The sequence below is a fragment of the Orbicella franksi genome, chromosome 1, assembly GCF_964199315.1.
Source record: "Orbicella franksi chromosome 1, jaOrbFran1.1, whole genome shotgun sequence".
NCBI classification, from domain to species: domain Eukaryota; kingdom Metazoa; phylum Cnidaria; class Anthozoa; order Scleractinia; family Merulinidae; genus Orbicella; species Orbicella franksi.
Genome location: NC_138145.1, coordinates 36,666,074 through 36,692,944, shown reverse-complemented (window position 1 = coordinate 36,692,944; position 26,871 = coordinate 36,666,074). Strand labels below are relative to the sequence as shown.

The following is a 26,871-nucleotide window of genomic DNA, read 5'->3' as shown; positions in this document are numbered from 1 at the left end:
CCTAGTTATTAATACGGGATTTGAAATTCGCCGAAGTTTTTCCAGTGCTCCAGATTAGAAGGTTGCAGGTCTGAGGTTAAGAAATTAACCGTGGTCGATAACTGTTTAAAAATCAGCCACTGTTCGCTGATCTTGTTAACTGACAGATCGCTACAAATACATACTGATACCATATAATTAAAGGAAAATGTGAAACAAGGTCATTTTCTTTGCCATAAATGTTCATTACTCCGCCTACCACGTGTTGTTATATAATCTTTGAACAGTTCTTCTTTGTTGCCTTTGAGTTTAGTTTTAAGTGACCAGCTACCATTTCCCTCTCTAGTTTTTGTCCAATTACTCTTCGTTTGGCGATGTCAAACTGTAACGGATGTAAAATAAGTGGCGACGAAAGCTTCTAAACAACATGCAGAGTGTTTCGAATACGTTTCGTACGCAAGGTTTCAATACGATAACTAACAACTTTTGAGAGTGCTGAATGCCTCAGAAAACTAGGGCTGAAGTGACCCTACTCTCTTGCACGTTTCTTTCCCCGTGAGTAACGCGTCGTGTAACACTACAAATTGGTCAAACACGAGTAGAAACTGCAGTGTAATCAGATACTCTTCCTAGATATCGCACCACATCGTTAGAATGAAGTTGTTTAGAATCGCAGATTGAAATGCTCGTCACAGGGAAGGCTTAAATGAAGACTTCTGTTTCCACAGCAAGTTTTCACTTGCCTGTAATCAGTTTTGTTTTGACAAGAGTTTTAATTACCGTTGTTGGTGATGTTTGAGCAGTACATTCTCTTCCGATACGAGCCACTGCAAACGATTCGTAGCTCGGTAACAATGACAATGAAGAACTGGGTATTGTGGTGTTTTTAGTGAAACGAGACTAAGCTGGATATTTACCGGAAACCAAGTACAACCTACAGGACAACTGATGAAGTAGCTGAAAGCTACTAGAATAAAAGTTGCATCAATGAAAAGAGTCAGAGAATGTTCACACAAGTCTGAACTACTCGACTGATGAAAAGCATGATCACGGAACAAACTTCATATTCGCTTACTATCACTACGAGGTATGGGCAGGGCCAGCAGGGAATTTCTTGCATTTGTTGGCAATGTGCTTGGAAAACATATTGCAACCACAACACGCATGTGAATTGATGAGTACACGTCAACAACACATTCAGAGTAGAAAGGTTATGTATAGGCATGCTTACTGTACGTTTGATTATTAAATAATACTTGTAATCTTTATTGTTCTCAAAACTAAAGAGATCCTTAAAAGTTGACCACTAACCTTCTGCCTGATTTTTATGGTTTTAAGCTATGAAGACAACATGTCAAAGGCAAATTATTTTTTTATAGTTACTGTAATGTTGCCCAAAAGAGTTCCAGCTCTGGCTAACTTTATCACATGCATGATTTCCTATACTCGAGCCACATCCTATTACTTTGCCATGGTTTGTTATCTTGTATGATTCCTTTGGATGATCTATGTCCGCACCTTGTAAATGCCCAGTTAAACAGTGTTTCTCACGCACCACTAGTAGCCATGTCAAGCTGACTGTCGCTGTCTGACCTTGATTGCAAAATCAAAGCTAATACAAGTAGCATTATGCTGAAGACTGGAAATAATGAAAAAAGTTCAAGGCTTGTACATTATACTGGCATTATAAAAAAAGTTGGGAGGGCGGGTGGGAAAGTCAGCAAATATGGCAAACACAACAGAAACAACTGCCCATCCCACAGGTCACATGACCTATACCCAGGCCCCAGCAGTGTGTGAGAAAAACATTGTTCACTTATTTCGTTTCACTCAGCCATTGAAAGATTATTCTTAATAAGTTAATGAATATATCATGTGTTGAACTGTTGTACTGAAAAGGGTGTACATGTATGTAGGAGCAACACTCACCGATATAACTTTAAGACACAAGCACCTGGCTATGACCTAATAACATTGAATTATGTGTTATATCTCAAGTCCAACTCTATGAAAAAGTGTGTGAATCTACTTGCATGAAATATATTGTTCCAGAAAATATCCATATCCAATCTAGTGGATTCTTTTCTGTTTTCCCCACACCTTTCCCATTCCAGTCCATATTTTCCTTTAAAACCCTCCACTTAGGTAAATACTGTATTTTAGTAACCTTTCCCTAGGTGGGTATGGATATTTCCCAGATGGCACAATACTGACCAGCCCATACCCCCACAGATGACAATGCTGAACAGTGTCCTAAAATCTAAACCTTGATTCAATTAGGTTTTAGTGCTAAATAAATCAAATGTTCAGATTAATTAGAAACCATTACATTTTGCACAATATTTTACTACTGACTCTTTCAGTTCATACATGTACTCACAGAAGAGGGACCTTGAGAATGAAAGGAAAAATGTTTTTTTGATAGCAAAAATAGATGTTACTAGTCTTAAGTTAATACATTGTTTTGCTTTCTTTAGATTCTAAGAAGGTTTCAACTTCATGTTAGGAATCCAAACAGGGGTCGCACCGGCGATTGACGAAATCAATCCAAGCAAACCAGCTACACCAGCATTCAGCTCAATCACACCCATGACATTGAAAGGCAAAAGGAAATCTGCTGAATTCTTGACTGTGTCTAGCAAAACTTGAGGACGGGACATCAGTCGGGAAGCCACAGTACTTCCTGGTGCAAAGCTCTCTTCTCCACCATCTTGCTTCTTTTTTGGAACAAAAATTAGATTCAAGATGTCGTACAGGTTTCTAAGAAGGCCAAAGACAAGAGCAATGACCCAGAATTTTGCCTGAAACTTTGACCACTCTTTTGGGGTAGACTTATAGAGTCCCAGTCTTGCAGCCCATGTGATGTGATCAATGATATAATAGATTGTATAAGTTAGGCGGCGGCATGTGATGAGGACTCTTAAGACGTTGTCGTGATGGATGTCTTGTGCTCGTACAGCTCCCAATATCATGTCTAAACTCTTTCCCAACCTAAAGACTGAATAATATAAGAAGCACATTGGTTTAAGTAATATACATCAAACTATATACATATATGTACAGTTAATGTTTGTCCGTAGAGGACATGGTGACCTTTCATGAACAGAGTGCACTTAAAACTTTGAAGAGGACTACAGTAAGTAGGTTGTGGAGGCAGTGCCAGAGCCTCGTGGTTAGTGTGCTCAGCTCCAGATGGGGCGGTCTGGGTTCAAGCCCTGGCTGGAGACATTGTGTTGTTTTCTCAGGAAAGACACTTTACTCTCACAGTGCCTCACTCCACCCAGGTGTATAAATGGGTACTGGAGAATTTAATACTGGGGGTAACAGAGCTTGACGTTCTGACCGCTGGGGTCGCCAATGTGACCGCGTTTTTTTCACCGGTGACTAACTTTTCATGCTCTTTGCTGAAATACTTTTGCTGGTGACTAACTCTGAAAACTTAGGGGCCAGCTGGCCCCAAGGTTTTTTCCTGAAAATCGAGCCCTGGGTAACCCTGCGATGGACTAGCATCCCATCCAGGGGGTGTAGAAATACTCCTAGTCACCTCAGGCTACAGAATCCGGAGATAAGCTCCAGCCTGACGGGCCACTTGGTTCATATGCAGACTTAACCTTGCTGTAAGTAGGTAACTACAGTGTGTGACTCTGGATCAAAGGTCTGGGTTAGTGGCTACATTTGGCCTTAGTGTTGTTTTCCTGGGTAATATAATTTACTTTAAATGATGTACTGCTTCTCTTCTCCAAGGACAATGATTTAATGCCAGTGAAATGTTTCCCAGGACAGCCTTGCCCCACTTTTCAAAACATGCATAAGGTATTCAGAATAAATCTCTAACACATATCAGATGGCTGGTGAAAAACATTTGATTCAATGAATAGTGTTAACCATCTTTTGAACCACACATCCATAACAAACAAATATTCTGTAAGGACAACCTGTGATAAACTAATATCATTGTGAATGTTGTTCTGCACAAATTATTCCATACCCCATCCCCACCTCCCTCCCCACCCCATCCCCAAAATGGATTTTTAGTTTGAACTTTAGACCCCTCAAATATCAGTTCAGCCAGTTCAAATATTTGTTCTGCACAAATTATATCCATACACCCCTCCCCACAATGGATTTTTAGCTTGAACTTTGGACCCCTCAAATATCAGTTCAGCTTTATACATTGCATCACTCTCTCCCCACTCAGAATTTCTAATGACCTTTCTTTAGGGTAGATATGGTTTGATGTGTTTCTTATAACTTCATGACAAGACAGAATCTTACGTTTTCTTGAAGTGCTTGTTTGTTTATCAAGTGTCTTTGCTCTGTTTACCCAATCGGCACTTGCACCAGCTTGCTGAAGAAGATAACTTGACAATCTGGAGGCATACTGAATGATCCTGGTGTAGTAAAATATAATTTGCAGGGAATCAATATTATTCTAGTATAAAACAATCCTTAGTTTTATGGGAAAATTCTATACATTACTAAGTGAAATTTTTGTCTGTGACCAATACACATAGAAGAAAACCACATATACAACTGTACTGTTATCTATGTTATCCTTTGAACTGAAATTGTGCCAACAAAATGTGGATGGCTTTGACTGACGATATTCCGAGACTATTCCAAAATGCCAACTCTCTTGGATTATCTGGGAGACTGATTTTCCCAATCGCCTGTACAAGTCACCAGTTCACGCTAAGTACCTATTTCGACACTTGCTTATACCGATTTTGGGGAATGTTTTGTGATTAATATTTTTTTTTATTTTTTGTGATTGAATAAGTAGTGCTTTATTCTTTCTTACTGTTTTTGAGGGAAATGAAGCAACCTAAGTGGTCAATTTTATCAAAAATGACAATGTTACTCAAGTTTGTCACCTACTTTGACAAGCAAACATAGTAAAGATTAGAATGTTTACAAAATAAATCATTTAATTAAGTAAAACATTTTCCATCAGCATTTTACTTTCTAGTGAATGAAAACAAGCTTGGCACAATATTCATATGATTTACACTAAAAAACCATTTTAAACTGTGAAATGCTACGTTTCAGTTTTTGCCAGCCTTTCGCACCCTTTGTGTTTCTATCAATCAGAACAAAATAAACATAACACAAAATGGAACACTGCAAGATGAATATTTGAAGTGAAGTCATCAAACCATAGCGTGATATTGCATGGCTAAATATCAGACCCCCAAAGTGCTGAGTAATATCACGTTGTAGCGTGTTTATACCCAATGGGCCAACATCAAGCTTTGTTTCTACATATTGAAGGCCTGATTAACAACGGTATCGTACAATAAACACCGATCTCTGTGTGTTTCATGTTATATGAGTTAATCGACTTACTACTGTAAGTGTATAAAGTGTATGTTTTGTCGTACCACATGCTCCCTGAATTGTCTCAAGTGAAGACCTTGATGACAATTAATATTGAAATAAGATACCAGAAAAATGCAGTACAAAATTTGTATTTTACAAACATCTACTTATACAACTTTTAATTAAAAACAAGAAAAAATCATAGCTATACAGTGAGGTGATCTAAAATTAATCAAACTTAAGCTTATTGTAATTAGAAGCCACGTAAACAGAGTAGAGTCCTGTAGAGTTTGAATGAAATTCACTTACCTACAAAGTTTATCCCTTCCTAAAGTCTGTTGATTGTATTTCACTACTGCTGTTACTGCGTCCATGTCTTATTGAAGGAATTCAGTAGTTAACTTTGTCCTAGAAACTGAAATCGGAAAAGAAATTTTAAGATAGCCGAGCAAGGACAGTGGCACACTACTTCTAAACTCCACGATCACGAGAAAGAACCTTTGACCTTCTACGAAAAAACCTGGGTCGAGGATGAATTATTTCGCTGGAGACTGGATCTAGCAAAGTTCTTGTTGTCAAGGAAAGCCAAAATGGCGGCAAAACAACGTTTCCGAAGACATTTCACATCGTGTAAACTACGACGTTAAAAGAATTAAACGTTTAAACCCTTTGAAGTATTAAGAATGCGTGGCAAGAAACCAAAACGACCAGCAACACCTCCCTCAGAGGATGAAAGAGAAGATAATTTTGTCGCAGATCCAGATCAAATTTTCGACGAATTGCCTCAACCATTTCGACTTGTTGACAAGACTTTGAGACACATTTTTGATGATGCCTGGGAGATTATTGAAGGCATTGAAGAACGGAAAGCTTTGAAGCGCTCCAAGGCTGTATTACCGTTGTTTGATCTTGGAAAGCAGCTGTCTGAGTACAGCAAAACTGCTTGTGTTTGTACGGTTGCTGATGGGAACTACCTGTTTCTGTGTTACGGTAATGGACTTGCAGTGATAGACAGTTTGTTGGGTACGACCGTTGCTTCGTTTGAAGATCCAGGGAATAGCATAGTAAAAATCTCAGCTTGTTGTCTTCAGGAAGGGTTTTATCTTATTTCTACCCTGGATAATGAAGGTAAGCTTTAATGAACTTAATGCACCGAACGAGATTTGGTTCAAGGAACATGGAACACAAGTTATCCGGGGAAAATTACACCGAACCAAATCTAAGGGAGTCAACTTACATGCATGATTCAGGTGATTGTAGCGCTGGAAAAACTGAAGGTTGTGGACATAAGGGTGCTTTTCATTTTGCCTGGCCGACAGGTCAGAGCTCAGTGGGACTAACCAAGAAATAAATGAAACAACATTTTTTTTTTTATCAAGGAGGACCAACCGAGAGGAATGGCTGTTACCATTTTCTTTTCCTTTCCTCAATCCCCCACGTACAGTAAGTGAAATCTTCTGAAGAGAAGTATAGGGGTGCCCTTGATTATGCCAAAAATTCCAGTAATTCCAGTCAAAACTCAAATGGAAAGGTTCGTTTTGGTTCAGTCCAACCAGAATATTTGGGACCATCCCTGGAGGAGGTCCACTCTGATTGGTTGGACTGGTCCGACCAAAATTTGCTGTTCCATTTTTACAAACCCTGCTTGACTCGTCAGTAGATTTCACTTATGTAGGGAATTTGGGGCAGGAATAAAAAAATGGTAATAGCCATTCCTCTGGCTTGGCCTAGAATATCATCGGAAAATGTACAGTAGTTCCATTTACTTCGTTTAGTCCCGCTGGTCTCTGACCAGTTACTCTGGCATAATTGAAAGCTCCCTAGGGTAACAAACTGGTTTGCCAAAATGGAGAGGCAAATTTCTGTCCAACCCTGCAAGATAATATTTTCCTGTATACATCCTGTTCAGTGAAGATGGCATGATTTTGGCCTGAACAGTTTTTTGCATGTTTATGGACCTTTTTTAAAATAAATTTAGTAAACTTCCCCTTTCTTGCACCTTTGACTCACTACATGCTTTAGTCTTTTCTCAGTTCCTCTTGCGAACAAAGGAGCAGTGACATACATACAGATAAAGGAACACATAACTTCAGACTGCTTCATGTAGTAAACAGAGGTTTCTTCAAGTTTAAAGATAAATCTTAAAAAAATCTGTAAAAAATGCCAGAAAGAAGCATTGCACGTAGAGCAGCATCTGGCCACTCTCTATAAGATTTTCTGTAATCTTTTTTCCTTTTTTTTTTTTGTAAAATATGATACGATTACAATTCAATGCAGATTTCTCGATCTTCATGTACATGTGGGTTTGTACGATCCGTTTGTTGTCCTCTACAAGTATCTTACTGTGTTGTCTGTGTTATTTTGTAGGTTTTGCTAAGTTATTCTGTTTCACTGGGGATAAAGTTCTGGTTATAAGAACATTTAATGAACAGGTAGGTTGTGAGTTTCCTGATTAAATTTTTAAAATTACTTTGTTTAAAATTTTGATGCTTCACTTTATGTTGTTGTTGTTGTTGTTTTTTTTCAACTACAGGAAGGAATGAACAAGCAGACTGTTGCAAAACTTGTTGAAATAAGTCAGGATGGTGGATATGTTGGAGTTGGATGGGAAGGTAAATATGGCATTAATCTTAAAGAACACAGCAACATGAAGGACTAGGGAAACTTCTGTCACAGACAGCAACAATCATTCTCATTGTGACGAGCCTCTCAAATTAACTAATCACTGATTGAAGTAAACCATTTGACCTGAGGACCAAACAGCTATCACTTGTCTGCAAGACTCGTTTGACCAAGTTACTTGTGATCAGGCATTTTTCGGTTTTTCCTTCCCCTGAACACCTGATTACAGGTTGATAACCAAGCAGCAGTGACAGAAAAGTAAAAGATCTCTGCTCAGCTACATGTACTTGCAACTTGTTGATAGACAATTTGTACATGTACACAGTAGGCTAAAATTAAATATTGTTGACTTTTCAAAAAGTGATGAATAAAGCATGGTTATAAGACAGACAGTGAGAAAGATGCAAGTGCTGTTGTCACGAGTGTGGAACAAAGAAAGACATCATGTTTATTCTGACTTACAATTTCATTCATTTGTAATGCAGTACCGATGAAGGAAAGTTGGTTGGAAATCTACAAAGTTCCTAAAGATACTTGGGTGAAGGAGGTAGAAACCGCAGTGGCCACTGTGGGAGCTCGTTCGAGGAAACCTACAATGGTTGAATCAACACCACCGGTGAGCTCATTTTTAAACAAATTCCTGTTCATGTTTTGCTAAAAGTGCACTTAACTTAAGTAAATAAAGATGGTGAATTTTAAGCTCGGTAATGAAATGTGAAAAGTGAACTGATCAACATGACATGAGCGTGGGACAAAGAAAAAAATCTGAGTCCCTGACAGGAATTGAACCCATGATCTCCCAAACACTGGGTGGGTGCTCTATCCATAGAGCGTCTGCCTTGTGGATAGAGCGCCCACCCGGAAGTCATGAGTTTGATTCCTGTCGGGGACTGAGGTTTTTTTGTTTGTCCCACGCTCGTGTCAGGTTGATCAGTTCACTTTGCGCTCAACTTATTTGTACTGTTGCAACTCTCAGGATCTAGACGATTCTCCAGCTGCACCAGACCAGCTTCTAAAATCCTCTGAAGAGCAAGATCCAGCTACTGGAGCTGTAAGTTACACTCTGCAAATTATGTGGAAGTTTGTTAGTTACAAAAATCATACAAAAAGTAGCTTGGTGATCTAGTATGGAGCAGTAACAACTAAGCATAAGTTTTATGCTTGAGTGCTATGAAAATATTTTTCGGAGATCTACATGTATCTGAAAATGTAAGAATTTTGTTCAAAACTGCATCCTTTGTTGATGAACAGACTAGACTAAACCTGACTTAGCACCCACCTGACGAACCACCTGAGCCTCAAGACAGACAGGACAGTCCACACTAACCTGATAAGAACTTACTTGTACACTATAACCAGCCAAGCCTTTCAATCAGTGCTAATGTATTCTATGTTTTCTGTTAGTCTCCACCAGGTTCAAGACCGAGCTCTGCTCAGGCTGGTCAGAACCAGCCTGGCCTCTCAGCAGTCTCGTTCACTAAGCCTACAGCAGTGCTACGTGTGCGACCCCCTGCTCCAGTTGGCCCATGTGCAGCCACTAACTGCTCTGCAGCTTTAAAAGCCACTGATTCCGAAGGAAATGTCATTGGCAGTGGTTCTAGTCATGTGTTAATGTCACAGTTTTTTGACAGCTGTGATAAAACATTCCATCAGCTTCACAAGGACGAACTGCAGTATCTGAATAAAAATGACGAGGATCTGACAAGGTTACTAGCCACTTCAGTCCCGTGAATCCTCCTCACACGATATCATGAAATCTTATTACTGAAGGCATCATGGCGTAATGCTACATATGTTCATGTCGCACTATAATTCTTCCATTATCCTCATTTTTTGAAGTTTCATGCAGTCTTAGATGTTACCGGTAGTTACTGTAAATTTAATTTGTGCATTCTACTTCTATTACAGCTTTCCTAAAATACATTTCTTAACACCTGGGAGGTTAGTTCCATCAGGATTAGAGTCTGCACCTGGTAAGTAGAATCAGACTGTCAGGCTGTACTGATCAGGGAGGCAGTAACAATAATGGCAAGACCCCTAGCCTGCATAGCAAGCGTTCCCGTACAAAGGGCCGCATTCTGGCCACGTGTAAATTGGAGCGAGAGCAAAAACTCAACGAAGCAGGGGGTGGTGGTGCCCCACCACACCACCCCCTGCTTCATCAAAGTTTTGCTCTCGCTCCAATTTAAGCACAGCCTGGAATGCGGAAAAGCTCTTTTTACGGGAACGCTTGCTACTCAGGCTAGAAGAGCCCTTGGTCTCTCTACCAGTTTTTTTTTCTCCTGGTGCATGAATTTCATCTCCATTCTGAAGCCCCGTCCATCTCAGACTTGCCTTTAAGCTGGTAATTATTAACATAACAGTGAAATGAAGAGCTTTTACGAAAGGTTTCTATTGGCTGACAGTTGATGAGGTGCAAAACCTAGAACAAACTATCAAAGTTAGTGTCTCGTTGTAGCATAACCCATCAACAAAGTGAGGAAAGGAATAGATTGGTTTTGTTTAGATCCGTTTTTCCAGGAAAACCATCATCAACACTTGACAAGCTTCTGCTGCCAGGCATCAAGTCACTGTTAGACTACCAAGTGTAGCCAATCCGATTGTGTGTTTAAATTTTGATAAAAGTTGTAGGGTTGTAAAGGATAATTTATTTGGGATCTTAAAAGTCTTTGCAAAGATTCTGCAAAACTATTAGAAGATCTTACAGGATTGTTCAAGTCCTGTTTCATATCCCTGAGGATCTTAGCAAGTTTTTCTTAAAAGATCTTAGCAGGGATGCATAAGAAGGATCTTCACGGGGACTCAAGTGAAGGATCTTTACTGAATCTTGTACGATTCTATCTAAGATCATTGAATAAGATCCTAGAGAATCTTGACTAGGATGGTAAAGAACTTTTATGTTTTGTGGTAGTACTGTGCTACCAGCCACCGACAAAATAACAAGGCATTTAGGACATGGCAGGGTTCTTATAGTAACCTAGTAAGCTCCCTTCTATTTAAGATCGTATAGTATCCTGATAGATCACTCCAGCTTCAGGATGCTATATGATCCTTACAAGATTTTTGCTGTGAAATTAGGCCAGCTCAGGTTGTTCTAGGTAGCATTTTTTAGCTATCTTTGCACTCTATAGGCATTTAAGACATTTGTTGTTTTGTTCAGGTAGGGTCAACTCCTTGTCAGTATGGTGGTCTGGAGGAACTCAGCTATTTATTTATTCACTTGTCAAGACTGCAAAAGGTATGGAATTGATCAAAACATTATTTTTAACGAAAATGTCAATTTTTCTAATGCACCTCAGTGTCTGTTGGCCCTAGTTAAAGAAAGTATATAAATTATACATATAAAAGGAAAATGATGTAAATTCTAATTCACTACACATGAACTGACATTGTATGCTTTTATCTGATGTAAAATACTCTGCAGTAAAAATGACTTACTTGTACGTGTTGTTCTCCTTGCATTTTGAAAATTCTATGAAAATTCTATGACAATGATTTATAAAAGGGTAAACAATTTAAAATCTGCTCACTGCAATTTGTATATAATGTTCTGTAATAAGAAATTCTGGATTTAATGATTATACTTACAGCTGTACAGATTATGCAGGCATGGGAAACGATAGAAAATTGACAATATTCTACTCAACCTGTGTCATAAAGTTTGGAGCGCAGCAATACTGACAGTGTGTAATAGCACAAATTTTCACTAGAGGCGCTTACTGGTCGTAGTCACTAGACCTTGTTGATCGCAGCAACTGAACGAATTGCTTGAAAGTCGAAATGCAAAATTACAGTTCAGCATAGGTTTTCTTTGTGTCTTCTTCAGATCTGGAGCATAAGCCAGACATAGTGTGGCCTCACTCGGAGCAGATAATCATTAGCGCAGTTAGTGAGTGTGGCTCATTCATGGCCATGGGCCTCAAAACAGGAACAGTCGTTGTGTGGGATGTCTATAGAGGTGAGTCATGAATTGACCAAGTACTTGTAATAGTCGTGTATTCGATGCAACAGTGCTTCATTTATGGATACGCATCAGAAAATACGCACTTCAATTTATTAATTAAGGTTACTATTTTAGGTAGGCCGCACTTGCCGAATCCCGGGGTAGATAGTTTTGGCTTACACAATGCTCCCAGCAGATTTCAGAGGTTATGAATTGCTAGTATTTGTAGTATCTGGCTCTGTGATAACTAAGGTGTTTCTGACGCAAACATCATAGATTTCTACTATGTTTTTCTTCTACGTGTAGGTACTCTTCTGAGGGTCTACCCTGTGACCGACAAAGGACAAATACTTGACCTTTGCTTCTTGTCCAGTGCTGTTGTTCTTGTCAACACAGACGATAATGGATCATTAACGTCAGTGTCATCATCTCTTACAAACTTGATCGTGAGTTGTGATGACGGAACATTTTGTCTTCTGCAATGTGGAGTTGCTCAGTCGCTTCCTGCAAAACCTCTTATTGACAGGTAACTTCAAAGGGTTGATTTTGGTAGTTTCAATTTGATGTTGAATAGATCTTTCTGTTTGCGAGCGAAAGAAACAATTAAAGGAGGTTACTCCACTCACTCATATTTTAATATTAGCTAGTTCTTAATCTTAATTTATTTAAATTTATATACCTTCATAAGGCTCTAATTTATAATTTCGTTTTTTCTGTTTGTTTGTTTTTTTTCGTGGCGTACCTGTAAACTAGCTATTTAGCTAAGCGTACCGACCACGTTCAATATATTGATTGATCGATTGAAAAAACTTAGAATACTTTTTTTGTCTTCACCTATAGCAAGTAAACATTCAGCTTTTTTACTCACTGGTTTCAGCCTCTGAAGTGCCCGCTATCCGATCCTGAAGAAATTTGTCTTGACAGAAGAGACTTCGGCGGCCGCCATTTTGAACTGTACTCGGCAGCCAGGCCATGTTTATTTGACATCATTCCGTCCGACTCGAAATTGGCGGGAAGGAGAAAAACCTGCAACTGATTTTGCATCCTTCACAAGGCCATCAAAATTTATTTTTCCAAGTGATTATCCACTTCACTACCTTCACTGCTATCATTTTGGGAGTTTGGAACATGTTTGCATCAAAATTTTACGTCTCAAGAGCAGCCATAACCCAGAATGATAGTTAAAAGGCTCTTAGGAAGACATTTGGACAAAATCTCTTGGACGGAAAGACATCACGAAAATGCGGCCTGGCTGCTGAGTACTGTTCAAAATGGCGGCAACGATGTCGAATTTTGGACTTCTTTGGAGGCGAATTTCATAAGGAAAACCTGTACTTTAGAGTCTGAAACTTCGGTGAGTTGTTAAACTTAGTGCGAGGTTTTTATTAGCGTTGACAGAAAATATACGTTCTTTGGAGTGACCTGCTTTAGCTAAAATTGTTTTTCTGTTTCTGGGATCTTGAGTAGGAAGTGAAGAAGAGCTTAAATGATCTGTAACAACAACGTTGGCTACCTGTATTTAACCATTAGCTTTTAACGCTACCAGTGAAGTGTGTTTTTGGCGAGTGTCTCATGAAGGATCAATACTTTTTGGACACAACCAGCGCAATAGATCTGTAAAATTATGCACCACATCTCCCGTGCTTTCCCATCATGCAATGTTGACCTGACTTATGCTCAGCAGTTTTCATGAAAATGAACGCTGCTTGACAGAGTGGAATAAAACTCAAAAATTAATAGCCTGTAAATTATGTAATAACACTCCCTAGCTTTCATTGAATTGCTAGACATGTGCTGGCCAAAATTAGGTTTTGCGCACCGCGACATGAAGTGTCATAGAAATACTAACCAGGGGTCCGTTTCTCGAAGATCCCGAAAAGTTTTCGCATCCGGAAAGTCGTAGCAAATTCTCAAACCTTATGATTACAGAGCTGTTTTATTTACATATTCTTAATATGACCAGAAGTTCCCTTCATACAAGAAGTTTCAGGCGTATACACCTTTCTGGTTCTAGATATAGGTTAACTAAAAATGGCTTTGCGGGCCCGTATAGCTTCCGGGGCTTTCGAGAAACGGGCTTCAGGGTCGTATTAAGAAAGCAAACTTACCTCAAGAAATGAGATGTCACTATGTTAATTGTATAAAGTTAAAAACTACCTGTATTTGAACTCGTGTTTTTTAGATCAGCCCTTGACACTGAAGTCATCACGAAGGTTATTACAATGCGCCAAACACCACAAGTGGTAAGAAACAACCCTAAACACTACCTCTACTAGTTGTCATTGATAATACATGGTCATTTAGTGAGCACAAAGCAAAGTCTCTCAGAGGACTAGTATCTAGCGTGAAGAAATGGCAATGTGGACGATATTTTAGGAATTTTCCACAGCTTATTTTTGAGATTTTAATACGCCTCAGGTGCTTATTAATCTTTGGTTGTAAAGCGTGAAAATTTTGTCCAGGCTATACAGTCATGGAAGGCGAAAGGTTTTGAACGAGAAAGTCTGTGATACATGTAGTCGATCGATCTTATGAAAGCTACATCCAGGTCTCACTGAAGACCGAACCCGCTGAAATTCTCTGATAGTAAATACGTACAAAACACACAGCAACAAAATGAGAAGAAAGTGACTTTTATATCTCACTGCTTGCGTATTTTGACACCTCTTACCGGTGCAGGGATAACCTTTTTGCATCTAGAGAGAGTTTGTGTATCAGTAGAATCCGTAAGTTAGCCATCGTGCCGAAGACCGCAGTGACCACTGAAATGTGCTCGTTGGTTTATCAATAACTAAAACCGTTTCGGAATCGATTGATTCATGTGGGAGGATCAAATAATATTTGCTCATCCGGTTATTCTGGGGAAAAGAGCAGTTGCAAGTGAATGTCCCAAGAGGAATGGGTTGCAAGCGATGGACTGCTAGCAAAGTATCGGCTGATTCTCAGCCCAAACAGTCCAAAGCAGACATTGTCTAAATTTATTCACTTGTTTCTCTTTTTTTCAGATTGTTGCCGTGACGAAGAGTAGAAGAATAACCCTGTATGATGTGAACAGTTGCACAGCAATTTGCCATGTTGGGCTGCCTGTGCCTTTCCTGCTCTCATCTCAGTCGCCATGCATCTACGCTGATGGAAAGATCTTAATGTTGATTGGGGCTCAGATTGATGAAGAAAATCCTGATGACCTGGACATCGGGGCAAGTGCACCATTACAAGTCTGGTCACATCTTGTAAAAAGATCAAAGAGAACCGTTGTTGAGACTTTGCTACTTGATACACATCAAGCACCGGTTGTTTGAAGGGTGAATAACGCTATCCATCGGATAAACCGCTATCCGGTGGATAGGTGTTTGGCAAATCAAACCACGCTATCCACCAGATAGTGATTTATCAGGTCCAGATAGTGTTGTGCATTCTCTGAACAACTGGGGCCTGATTCATAATGGCTTTGTACTTGAACACCGTTTCGAGATACCAAGTTAAACATATATATATATATATATATATTTTTTTTTTTTTTTTTTTTTTTTTTTTTTGATGTTTAATCCCTAGGAATGTTTCCTTATTTCTTAGATAGCCTGCAGAACAAGCGGATTAACGTGGAAGAACGCAAAACGCGATACACGTGCGCGAGCGCGAGCGAAATAAAACAGAACAAAACATTTGAATATCTCTTACCCAATGAACACCAGAAGATTTAATGCTGGGAGTAACATCCCATTGCGGCCGGGGGATGGGTGGGGGAAAGAGAAATACTCTTAGTCTCATAGCTTTGGCATACTGTGCACTTGACCCTGTGTAGGCCAACCCCTTTGTTGCAAATATTATTTGCTCTAGAGTTAAATGAAATACTATATCTATACTTTTCACCGTAACGTTAGATCAGCGTTCGTTTTGTGTGTAGACTGTAGAGAATAGCATTGGTGTTTGTTTTTCAGACGGCCGTGCCATTTTCATATCCTCTGCAACACTTTCCAACACTTAAAAATTACTGGATAGAAGAGGTAACCGCTGATTCTTCACCATACAAACCAACCAACACCATTGATGCCAAGCTGCATTCCCTCATACAAGACAGGTAAAGTAACTTGTTACTGTTAATTAAGAAAAACAATTTGGTGGGACGAGAAGTTCCCCGATGGTTAGTGCGCTGAACTCCGAATCGTGTGGCTACTTACCTTTTGACTTTTTGATCTGGAAATCGTTGGTTAATCGTTGGGTACCATTAATTAGAAATTGGACCTCGTGTCGTACAATTAACGGACTAATATTGTGCTCGTCAAATGGGCCTAGCACTGAGCGTTGGTACGATTTTAAAATTACTCGCCCGATTACTCTCTAAGTTGTAGTCGGCCCAATTACTATCACTTATTAGTAGAATTCTACCAAAATAATTAGATTATTCGCTCTCTATTTCTACGAGGTGATGGTTTACTTGGCTTTCGGCCTCATCAACTATTACCTCATAGAAATCTGGAGCTCATAATCTAATTGTTAATTATTATCGTAACGTTTTGGATCAAACGAAATGTAAACATCATCGTGACATTTTCTTACTATGAAGGCGTCTTTCAGTTTGTACACTGACTGTTAGATCAGATTAAAACGAAAAAGAAAAAAAATGGTGAAAACTTCCTGGGGTTGAACTCGGTGACCTCTTGCCCTTGTGCAGTCTGCGGTTAGATTCGGGACTTCTTGCGGTTAAATTTTCAACGTCCCGCGTTTAGAAAAGTTCTTGCGGATTACTGATGTCAATGCCAATGCATTTCGTGAGCTAGCCGTTCATAGTGAAAGTAAAATGATAATACTTACGAGTGGACCGCTGCAGGGTTTCAGAATTTTTTTCAGGTAAATTTTGCATACAGTCGGCAAGGAGACGGAGATGATCCACATCCACCAAAACTTAGGTTTTGTCAAGACGTTTTTGCGCTGAAGGTCGCGTGTGATTGACAATCGCTATAACCACAAAACAAAGCATTTTCACTTCTTGCGCGGACTTGAGTGTTCTTCCGGCGCATATTGGGCCACATCTTGAGCTTGCATTATTTCCAAAGGAGCTACGGCACGGTTTGTGCATCTTGAAAAGTTTAGCCTAAATTTTTCAAGTTCGTCTTGTGTAATCTGTGTTAATCTTCTCCCTCCTTAACCATCCTTGTTCCTTTACGGTTTGTTATTATCTCTTTGGTGTTTTTCTATCTTAGTTAACTACTATTTTCAGGTTTCCTTCAGTTTAATGATAATTATGTACGTGACCAAAATAACTCAAAATAGCGTGACTAAGCTCCTTTAAGCTGTACTGTAGACTGGTTGGAAAGAACATTAAGGGAATTTCATCACAATGTCAAAGTTCATATTTCATTGTAAATCGCTGTTTTTTAATTTCTATATTCTTCCTTTTTTTCTTTCATAAAGACTTCTCAGTCAAGAGAACAGACAGCTGAGACTTCAGCAGAGGTGGTCTCAATATCAAACTGAATTGAAGAATATTCAGAACAACAAGATGAGAAGAAACCACTCCACTTGGCTCACTGCTAAATTTGTGAGTAGCGCCTAATTTGTACCTTCAATTCAGGTCCCGCACGTTCACGCGACACCGGAGAAACTCACATATAAGTGGTATAAATGACCAAACGTTTATAGTTTTGCTACATGGTAATTACATTGATTCAATTACATACATGTACTAGCTTAGTTCTTGAAACATTGGACATAACCCGTTATGTGACTAACCTTACGAAGAAGTATTTACCAAAACGATAAAGAAGTATGTACGTAGATGCCTCAATTTAATAATAACATAACAATACGATAAGAATTGGTTTGGTCGTTTATAACCCGTTTAATCATAACAATTACAATTTTCTCGATTGTGATTGGTTTAAAAAACTCCTATTTTCCACTAATGGCTGGTTTGCAGTGTCACGCCATCAAAAATAAAAATCATAACCATTCAATAAATTAAGTCAAGAAGCTGGGATATGAAAGATGATTGATATATAAACAACCTCGCCAAGATTTAGGTCTGTGCAGTTTTTTAATCTCCCGCTATTCGGAGAGGTGTTTCACACAAATTTATAGAGCTTTGTATGGAGTCGCCATGTTTGTGCCCCTCGGAGGGACACAAACATGGCGGCCGTAAAGTAACAGAAACATCTGCCATTGAGTTTTGCCATTGAAACGAAAAGTCATTACTGTAGAGCTCCGACACATTAAAATTAATACTTTTTCTAGAGCAACAACTGTTTATTTAGCAAAAACTTGAGCAATAACTCATCTTTTTGACCATTCGAGAGCCTTATCGGGCCGCCATTTTAATATCACACAGCGCGTAAACTTGGAAATTCCAACGTGCCCTATTTCAAAATGAGGAACCCTGTCGAGCTTAAACGCTGCAAAACATCAAGTTACTAAAGCGTCTTACATCTGATGAAACTAAAACTTCAGAAGGATTGGTAATTTCTTATTTTGGAAAATGATGACGTCACATGAAAAGCGGCAATTCACTTGCCAAGTTGTTATCGGACAGTTTGTTATCGGACAGTTCAACAAGCCAATCAAATTCAAAGTTGTAGTTTAAATCAACCAATCGCAACCTTGGTTTCAATCACCAGTAATTTACGCCTCCTTTGTCAGTCTTTAAATGCAAATTTTTCCTTTCTTCCATAACGTAGCTATACTTCTTTTCTCGGAAATTGTAATTTTTTTCTTTTTTTTTGGATTAATTGGAAATAAGACTTTGTGTCGTCCAATTCGGTCTGTAATCATACTCGTGATAAACAAATCAAACTCCCGCTGCGCGGATGTCCGATTTTGTTATCACTCGTATGATTACAGACCGAACTGGACTCCACTCAGTCCTGTTACCATTACATGATTACGTAGATATACATAACAATGCTGTTTATTAAGAACAAAAGACCAAAACTAAACACGCAAGCGGATTCCATTCGCGCGAAACTTTTTACCTGAATGTTTTGGTGTAACGTTTGCTAATTTATTTTATCACATCCTAGGTACTATAAATATGCCTTGCCGTTATTTTTAATTTATTTATTTGACAATGATGACATGAAGTCTTCTTTTCTAACGTTAATTGTTTGCTTAATTGAGTATGCAGTTGCCTCAATTAATTGCCAACCAAATAATAAGCAAGAGCTTGGTTGGTTAATAACTTGTTTTGTAATATATACGAAAATATGCAGAACGCAATGAGAGGGTCGTACAGGGGTATTCTCGTGATACGTGATTAGCTGATTTTATTTTTCGTGAAACATGAATTTAGGAAATTAGCCTTCGTGATCCGCCACTTGAAGGTTTTTTGTGACCCGTAAAGAACTTGAATTATTAACCGGTATTCGTGATTTCACCACTCTGTTCTAAGCGATTTTGAGACGCGAGTCCTCCGAAAGATCATTAAGACTGAAAACATCCGAATGTGATCTCTGTGTAATCATCGTACTTCCTATCGAGAGTGATTTTGATTTGGGATTTGTAATATGAAGCTTTAACATAGCCTTTTACGATTTTGCTTTCTTTAAACTCTCTTTCTAGCCTAAGAGCAGGTTATTAAAAAGAAAACCTTACTTGCTTATTTTCGTGATTCGGGAAAATGAAATTTTAATTTCCGTGATCTGTGATTCGCTATTTTTCCCATTCGTGAACCGTGCCAGAGCCAGAAACCCCCCCACCCTCCCCCCCCTATTGTACGACCCTCCAACGAAATGCGAATGTCTACTCGCTTATAGGTTGATATATACACGTAACAAAACAATAAGCGAGTAAATTTAAATTTATTCTCATATAACAAAAGAATATGCAAGAGCTTGGAGGCTAATAACTTGTTACGTTATGTTACGTGACGTGCTGTGACGTGACGGGACGGGACGTTACGTTATGTTAGTAAATATACATGAACAAATGAAATGCGAATGTCTACTCGCTTATAGGTTTATATATACGTAACAAAACGACAGACGTTTTCGTCATTGCTTATCTTTCGTGAAGGGATCAGTTATTTTCTCAAGAAATTCTACTTTTGCTTTATTTATATTGTTTTAATAAAGCAATAGAGTTTATATTCGCGGGCATAAATATATTTTGGGCCCGACTCACATTCATTTTTTTTTTTTTTTATTAACTCTGAGAAAAGCCCAAAACATATTTATGTCCAAGAACACAAACTCTGTTACTATTATTATCACTTTAAAGGGCATTGAGAAGATAAAAACTGAAAAAAATGACAACGAAACCGTCTGAACAATCACGCGAGCGTTTACAAGTTGAATGGCTTTTATTTTCCCTCAATGAAAATACACAATACATCAAGGGAACCTGGTTAGAAATTACAACATCTTGCTATTTGAGTTTTCAAAAATTGTAGAAGACATGAAAGGAAAGTTCCATAAAGCTTATCTCTAAGTGTTGAAATTAATTGTACATTTGCTAAACTGACACTTTTCATTAGTTTATATCAGCGAGCCAAAATTTTTAGCCCGCCAAATTCTCCATTTTAGTCCGCAAAATGCGCCACAATGCCCGACAAAGTAATAATGGCAATTTCTTAGTGCATATTTTGCTTCTGTAAATAACGTCTAATTTCTAGCATTTCATTCTCCTTAAAACTGTCAATAAGTAATTTTTGATACTTTTAAGTTTTTAGGAAACTGAAGTGGTTGAGAAAAATAGAGTATATTTTTTTATTTGTTTTATATATTTTACATTGTAAAATAATATGACCGCAGGGAATCGTTAACGAAGACTTGAGCGTGCTTTTTCTTTGCCTTTCATTCAAAACTTCTTTATCTGCCTTTTCTCTTTAATCATTAATCACCAGAGCATTTGTTTCACAGTATGTGTACTAGACATTATGGCTGCAATTAATGAAAAACCTTTCTTTTTTTCACTTCAATTTATTAGAGTATGTCTACTGGAGTTTAAAACGGACAAGTCTGAGTCGAGAAGTCTGTCGCAGCTTGAAGCGTATGGGAGAGTGTCAAGGGATTTCACAGACCATATTGATACAGATAAAGAAAAACTGAACTTTAGTCCATTGATGAGAATGGCACCTGACAATCATGTTTTTGACAAATCTCCCTATCTGGGACATTTATCGAGACCTCACGTAAACGTAATCACGAACTGCGACACGACTATTGAAACCAAACCCACGTGTCAATTTTTTTCCACGACTACTTAAGTAAACGTTAACCAGAGAGACAATTTTTATTCACAAGTTGTTAGATCGTAGTCAAGAATTTATTGGGTATACTGCAGCTTATGGCGAGTTTTTAAGTCCTTCTAAAATTGCCCTAACAGAAAATAATAAATTTCGATCATATTTTGCAAGTAAAAACGCATTAGGAAATGACATTGTTTCCGAATAGTTTAGAGCACGTGAAGGGAAGATTTACTTTAAAACTACAGTAAGAAGTAAGTAGTTTTAAATGGTTTTAAAGGCAATGTGAAGCTGTATCAAGGAAACAACAATCACGCGAGGCTCTGCGGCTGCCGCACGCGATAGAACGCGTCAAATGTTGAATAACAATGCCAATTTCATTAAAAACAGAGTAAATGGCTGTCGCCCAAAAATCATCTCGGAATTGACAAAAAATCCGCCATAAATGAAATTTGGAGCAATTTCCACGAATAACTTAACTATAATTTAGGTGAGAAGGTGCATTTAGGTCGACCAGCTGCCAATAGCGCTTTTTCAGTATAAATTACTTGAAACATATAAAGCAGACCACATTGGCGATTTCGAGGCTTGGTGAGTCAAACAAAAATGAATATCACATCGGGAGCTAATATTACTTCAAACAACGCTCCTGGCTCCAAAAAACATGTTCATTCCAAGGTAAAAGGCATTGCATGGTGTAGCGCGTTCATTTTGACGACTTTGCTTGTTGTGGCTGGAAACCTTCTCACTATTTGTACTGTTTGCTGCAAACAAAAGTCTTCGTAGAAAAAGTTTGTTTCTTGTCATGAATACGGCGTTTGCTAACCTGATGCTAGGAACACTATCAATGCCTGGCTACATCTTCTTCATCGGAGAGTACAATTTTCAACTGTGGACGGGACGCATGTCTTCATCTTTGGATTACGCCCATGATCTGGTCGATACGTTTTTTATGCATGCTTCGTTAATTTCCGCAGCGATGATTTCTGGTGAGAGATTTTACGCTATAGCGTCGCCACACAGATGTAAGCGATCACCGTCAACGAAAAACTACTGCGCCATTATTTCGATATCTTGGATACTTAGGGGCCGTTCATTTTTTATAAGGTAGGGGGGGCTGGTGGGATTTGGGGGGGGGGGCCATGCGAAAAAAAATGGCTTTCGAGGGGGGGCCATCCCAAAAAAATAAGGGAAAAAGGGGGGGTCACGTGAAATATTTTAGTAAAACTTTAAAATGGGATAATGTTTGAATATCAAAAAAAATTGCTACAGAATAAACATAGAAGGCAGGATACAAATTTATTACAAACTTTCCTTCTGCTTTAAAAAAACGTTTGGCGACAAAAAGCATTTGTAGCTACTGAAAAGAAGTATTTAACACTGTTATTTTCGAATGCAACTTTCACTGGCACTCATCTTCATCTTCGCTGTCGTCAAGTTCTTCGTCGCCGCTTGTGCTGCTACGGGAGTCTCTTTCACCAATGCTACAAGAAGCAGCAATGCTTTCCGTCAGAGTGTACTCTTCAGGGTACATGAAGGTGTAAACATAATCTCTGACTTCCTGCTCAAGGTTGGTGGTGATTCTGCTTCTTGCAGCATTGGTGAAATAATTCCCTTCCATTGGACTGAAAGAGTGTGGAATCGTGTTCCTTTACATCTTTCAATTTGACATTCAACTTTTCCACCATTGCCCTGTGCTCTTTGATGGAGAAGTTCAGTTTTCTTCCATCACTGGGCTTCAACCGGTACCCTGGCATGGAAAACTCACTCGCCCTTTCTGAACAGCCATCCGCACTTAGAAAGATTGCTTCTTTTGCTTGTAAGATGTCAAACTGCCTGGATAGTTCAGCTGTAAACCTTTTCTTAAACGACTCGTCGATTTCGCCATTATTGCGCATTTTGGAATGAGCCTCTTTCATGATGCTCATGTAGTAATGCGCTCTTTTCCCGCTTGGATTAACAATATAGCCAAGGCTTGTTTTCCGCAGATCCTGAGGTATGGTTGTATCATCAGCAGAGGAGGAACTAGTGACCTACCAGAAAAGGAAAGACGATTTTTTTATTTATTATATTGAACTGATATTATTGAATGATCATGGTTCGTGTAACCATTTAATGTTGTATTCGTGTAGTGAAATGTAGACCTGAGTCAAACGATATATTAAAAGACACATACTATTTTAAAAATGTTCAAACAGTTTTAGGTGCTATCTTTACAATAGGAAAATACAGAAGTTTCTCATTATAAAAGTGAAGCATACATGCGTTTTTAATGTCCAGATAAAAATAGGAACACTGACAAGAAATTAACACTTACCGGCTCATCTTCTTGTACTTCAACAGCTTTCTGTTTTACCTGCACAGGGCAACATTTACACATGCCTATCACTAGAGTAGAGGAAAAAACCTTCCAAATAAAGACATCTGTAAATTAAATGCAAGAATGTGTTTCACACAACACATCAACAGATTTCCAGTTTTTTCACAACACTTCGTACTTGGTTCAGTATCACAATGCAGGAGCAAGGAAAGACTCTGTTCCAGGCCACTGTTACTTCCGTAAGATTGAGAAGTTTATGAATGAACACTACGAGGAGGGGGAGAACTACAGGGAGTTTCTAAAGTTGTCCTGTCAAGAAAAGGTAGGAGAAATTTGTTCTTTTTGTTGTGAATGGACTGGACCACCCATAGTAAGATACCCTAAACCAGTTCCAGACCATTCCTGCCTACCGGAATACCACTACCTCTCCTACCAGAAGACCCCAAAAGAAGGGCGTGATCCAGATGACTGGCAGCCAAGGGTCCAAGCGAAGAAAGAGCATGGAAGTGGCAGGCTGGTTTTATCTGACCCAGAGAGCATTGCTCTATTTGCAGATAAGTTTATTGTCAAAAGTTTGTGGTGGATTATCTTCAGCATCTTGAAGTGCTGGAATTTAAAGGGAAAAAGAGAGCAGAAGAAAAGGCAAAGTTAAGTAGGGACGCAAAAAATAAATCATATGAGGATTATCCTTGGACTGAGTTGTTCGAAGATCTAACCAAGCTTAAAACGCTACGTGTTCCAGAACTAAACAAGTACTTGAACCACCACGGGCTGAAGCAGCATTTGAAAAGCAGCAAGAGTGAGAAAGTAAAGGCAATTGTAAGACATTCATACTTGCAGCAGAAGAGTCCTCTCAGAGCTGGCCAACCAACAATGAGAAATGCAAGGACATTGACACAAAATGACAACAGGGCAAGTGCTGACAGCAGTGAAACGGATGAAAGTGACAATGATGAGTATGACAGTGATACCATTGACTCTGGGGGAGAAGATGTCTCAAGTGATGTCATTCTTGCATTCATCAATTCAGATGAGAAAGATGCCAATGAGAGGCCAAATGCCACACGCTCAGGGCGAGCCATAACTAGGAGATCCGAAATTGACTTCTCTTTCTTTTGATTTGTTTTTTAAACAACAGCTCTCTGTAGTAGAGGGATTGTAAATATTGTCTTCATAGTGAGCACAATAACGTGAAGCAGGGGGATAATAGAGAAATATTAAAAAAGTTGAAATCTAAATATTGTTTGTTCAATTTTTTTTGTGGGGGGGGGGGGTCATCCCAAAAAATGACCGCTATAAGGGGGGGGGCATGTGAAAAAATTGGTAAGCTGAGGGGAGGTCATGCGATTTTTAAATGGTGCTTCCCAAATCCCACCAGCCCCCCCCCCCCCCCCCTCCCTCATAAAAAATGAACGGTCCCTTACAATTCTTGTAACTGCATTTGAAATAACACTGGGTCACTTAACTTCTCCGGAATATGAGAATTATGCTTGGCTGTCTTTCGGTTTGATAATAACGTTCGTTATTTGTGGTTGTAACATCAGTATTTGGAGTATCATCAGTATTTCGCACATCTAAAATGTGTGCGAATTTGCAAGTTTTTGGGTTGTTTTTATTTTCCGTGCTCAGGCTGACGTAAGCGACCGGAAATGAAATTTCACCTCCTTAGCAACGCGCGCGAGCGCGCGCATGAATCGGTTAATGGCCCTTAATGTACAGCTAGTTGCGCTTTGACAAAGACAAATATTAATTAACGACTTGTCAAGGAAAGCCAAAATGGCGGTAAAACAACCTTTCCGAAGACATTTTACATCGTGTAAACTACGACGTTAAAAGAATTAAAAACGTTTAAACCCTTTGAAGTGTTAAGAATGCGTGGTAAGAAACCAAAACGACCACCAACACCTCCCTCAGAGGATGAAAGAGAAGATAATTTTGTCGCAGATCCGACAATATTGTTTCCGAATAGTTTAGGGCAGGTGAAGGGAAGATTTACTTTAAGACTACAATAAGAAGTAAGGAGTTTTAAATGGTTTTAAAGGCAATGTGAAGCTGTATCAAGGAAACAAAATCACGCGAGGCTCTGCGGCTGCCGCACGCGATAGAACGCGTCAAATGTTGAATAACAATGCCAATTTCATTCAAAACATAGTAAATGGCTTTTGCCCAAAAATAAATCATCTCGGACGTGACAAAAAATCCGCCATAAATGAAATTTGGAGCAATTGCCATGAATAACTTAACTATAATTTAGGTCGAACGTGCATTTAGGTCGACCAGCTGCCAATAGCGCTTTTTCAGTATAACTTAGTTGAAACATATAAAGCAGACCACATTTGCCTTTAACAGCTTCTCGTGGCTCATTACAGAATTACGATATATTTGTTCCCGCATTGGCGATTTCGAGGCTTGATGAATCAAACAAAAGTGAATATCACATCGGGAGCTAATATTACTTCGAACAACGCCTCTGGCTCCGAAATGATTGTTCATTCCAAGGCAGATGGCATTGCATGGTGCAGCGCGTTCATTTTGACGACTTTGCTTGTTGTGGCTGGAAACCTTCTCACTATTGTACTGTTTGCTGCAAACAAAAGTCTTCGTAGAAAAAGTTTGTTTCTTGTCATCAATATGGCGTTTGCTGACCTGATGCTAGGAACACTATCAATGCCTGGCTACATCTTCTTCATCGGAGAGTACAATTTTCAACTGTGGACGGGACGCATGTCTTCATCTTTGGATTACGCCCATGATCTGGTCGATACGTTTTTTATGCATGCTTCGTTAATTTCCGCAGCGATGATTTCTGGTGAGAGATTTTACGCTATAGCGTCGCCACACAGATATAAGCGATCACCGTCAACGAAAAACTACTGCGCCATTATTTCGATGTCTTGGATACTTACAATTCTTGTAACTGCATTTGAAATAACACTGGGTCACTTAACTTCTCCGCAATATGAGAATTATGCTTGGATGTCTTTCGGTTTGATAATAACGTTCGTTATTTGTGGTTGTAACATCAGTATTTGGAGAAAGTTTCAGAACGTAGAACTTACTTTCCAAGCACAGAACCGGGCAGCACGATACAGACGTTTAACAAAAACCTTATTGTTTGTATCTGTTCTCGCGCTTCTCTCGTGGCTGCCCTTAATTATGATGGATGCTTTAGAAGTTATTTTTGAGGTCACAATTCCTGCAGGTAATTTTTATTACGCAGTAACCCTTCTGAATTATTCGAACTCTTTTCTCAATCCAGTTGTGTATGGATTAAGAATTCCCGAGTTTAGACGGGCAATGGCTATTTTCTGTTTTAAGAGGATACTGGCGGCCAATATCAAAAATGCTGAACGAAGATGTAGACACAGTTCCAGTTGAACCTTGGATACACGGCTGAAAACACCACGAATGCCGAGTCATAGTCATCGACGAACGTCCTTAGAAGTGGAAATTACACAGGATACTTCACTGTGATGAAAAACTGTCTTTTCGTCTTGTTTATTCTAGGGGAAA

The 26,871-nt window shown here is 39.0% G+C and overlaps 2 protein-coding genes across 4 annotated transcripts in view; one reads left to right on the top strand and one right to left on the bottom strand.

Annotated features, from left to right (window-relative positions):
• Positions 1-1,216: 1,216 nt before the first annotated feature.
• LOC145480368 (peroxisomal membrane protein 11A-like) lies at positions 1,217-5,788 on the bottom strand. The gene is made up of 3 exons (XM_081458658.1): positions 5,608-5,788; positions 4,255-4,370; positions 1,217-2,977 (listed from the first exon to the last, which is right to left on the bottom strand). Exons 1-3 carry the CDS (start codon positions 5,670-5,672, stop codon positions 2,460-2,462), a joined length of 699 nt encoding a protein of 232 aa, XP_081314784.1. The 5' UTR covers positions 5,673-5,788; the 3' UTR covers positions 1,217-2,459.
• An 86-nt stretch (positions 5,789-5,874) lies between these two features.
• Positions 5,875-26,871, top strand: part of LOC145480071 (WD repeat-containing protein 93-like) — a 40,749-nt gene continuing 19,752 nt past the window's right edge. Inside the window, exons 1-15 of one of the 3 annotated variants that reach the window (XR_014048507.1) lie at positions 5,875-6,426; positions 7,666-7,730; positions 7,832-7,910; positions 8,406-8,536; positions 8,897-8,971; positions 9,325-9,626; positions 9,829-9,893; positions 11,081-11,158; positions 11,747-11,878; positions 12,170-12,389; positions 14,046-14,106; positions 14,869-15,060; positions 15,802-15,941; positions 17,276-19,022; positions 19,146-19,547. Coding sequence is in view for 2 of the 3 variants with exons in the window: in XM_081458554.1 (XP_081314680.1) it covers positions 5,982-6,426; positions 7,666-7,730; positions 7,832-7,910; positions 8,406-8,536; positions 8,897-8,971; positions 9,325-9,626; positions 9,829-9,893; positions 11,081-11,158; positions 11,747-11,878; positions 12,170-12,389; positions 14,046-14,106; positions 14,869-15,060; positions 15,802-15,941; positions 17,276-17,402; positions 20,780-20,800 (2,133 nt within the window). In the remaining variant the exon portion in view is untranslated. Of the gene's footprint in view, positions 6,427-7,665; positions 7,731-7,831; positions 7,911-8,405; positions 8,537-8,896; positions 8,972-9,324; positions 9,627-9,828; positions 9,894-11,080; positions 11,159-11,746; positions 11,879-12,169; positions 12,390-14,045; positions 14,107-14,868; positions 15,061-15,801; positions 15,942-17,275; positions 19,023-19,145; positions 19,548-20,779; positions 21,224-26,871 lie in introns of those variants that run through there. The other 2 variants (XM_081458554.1, XM_081458559.1) reach the window with 2 other exon arrangements.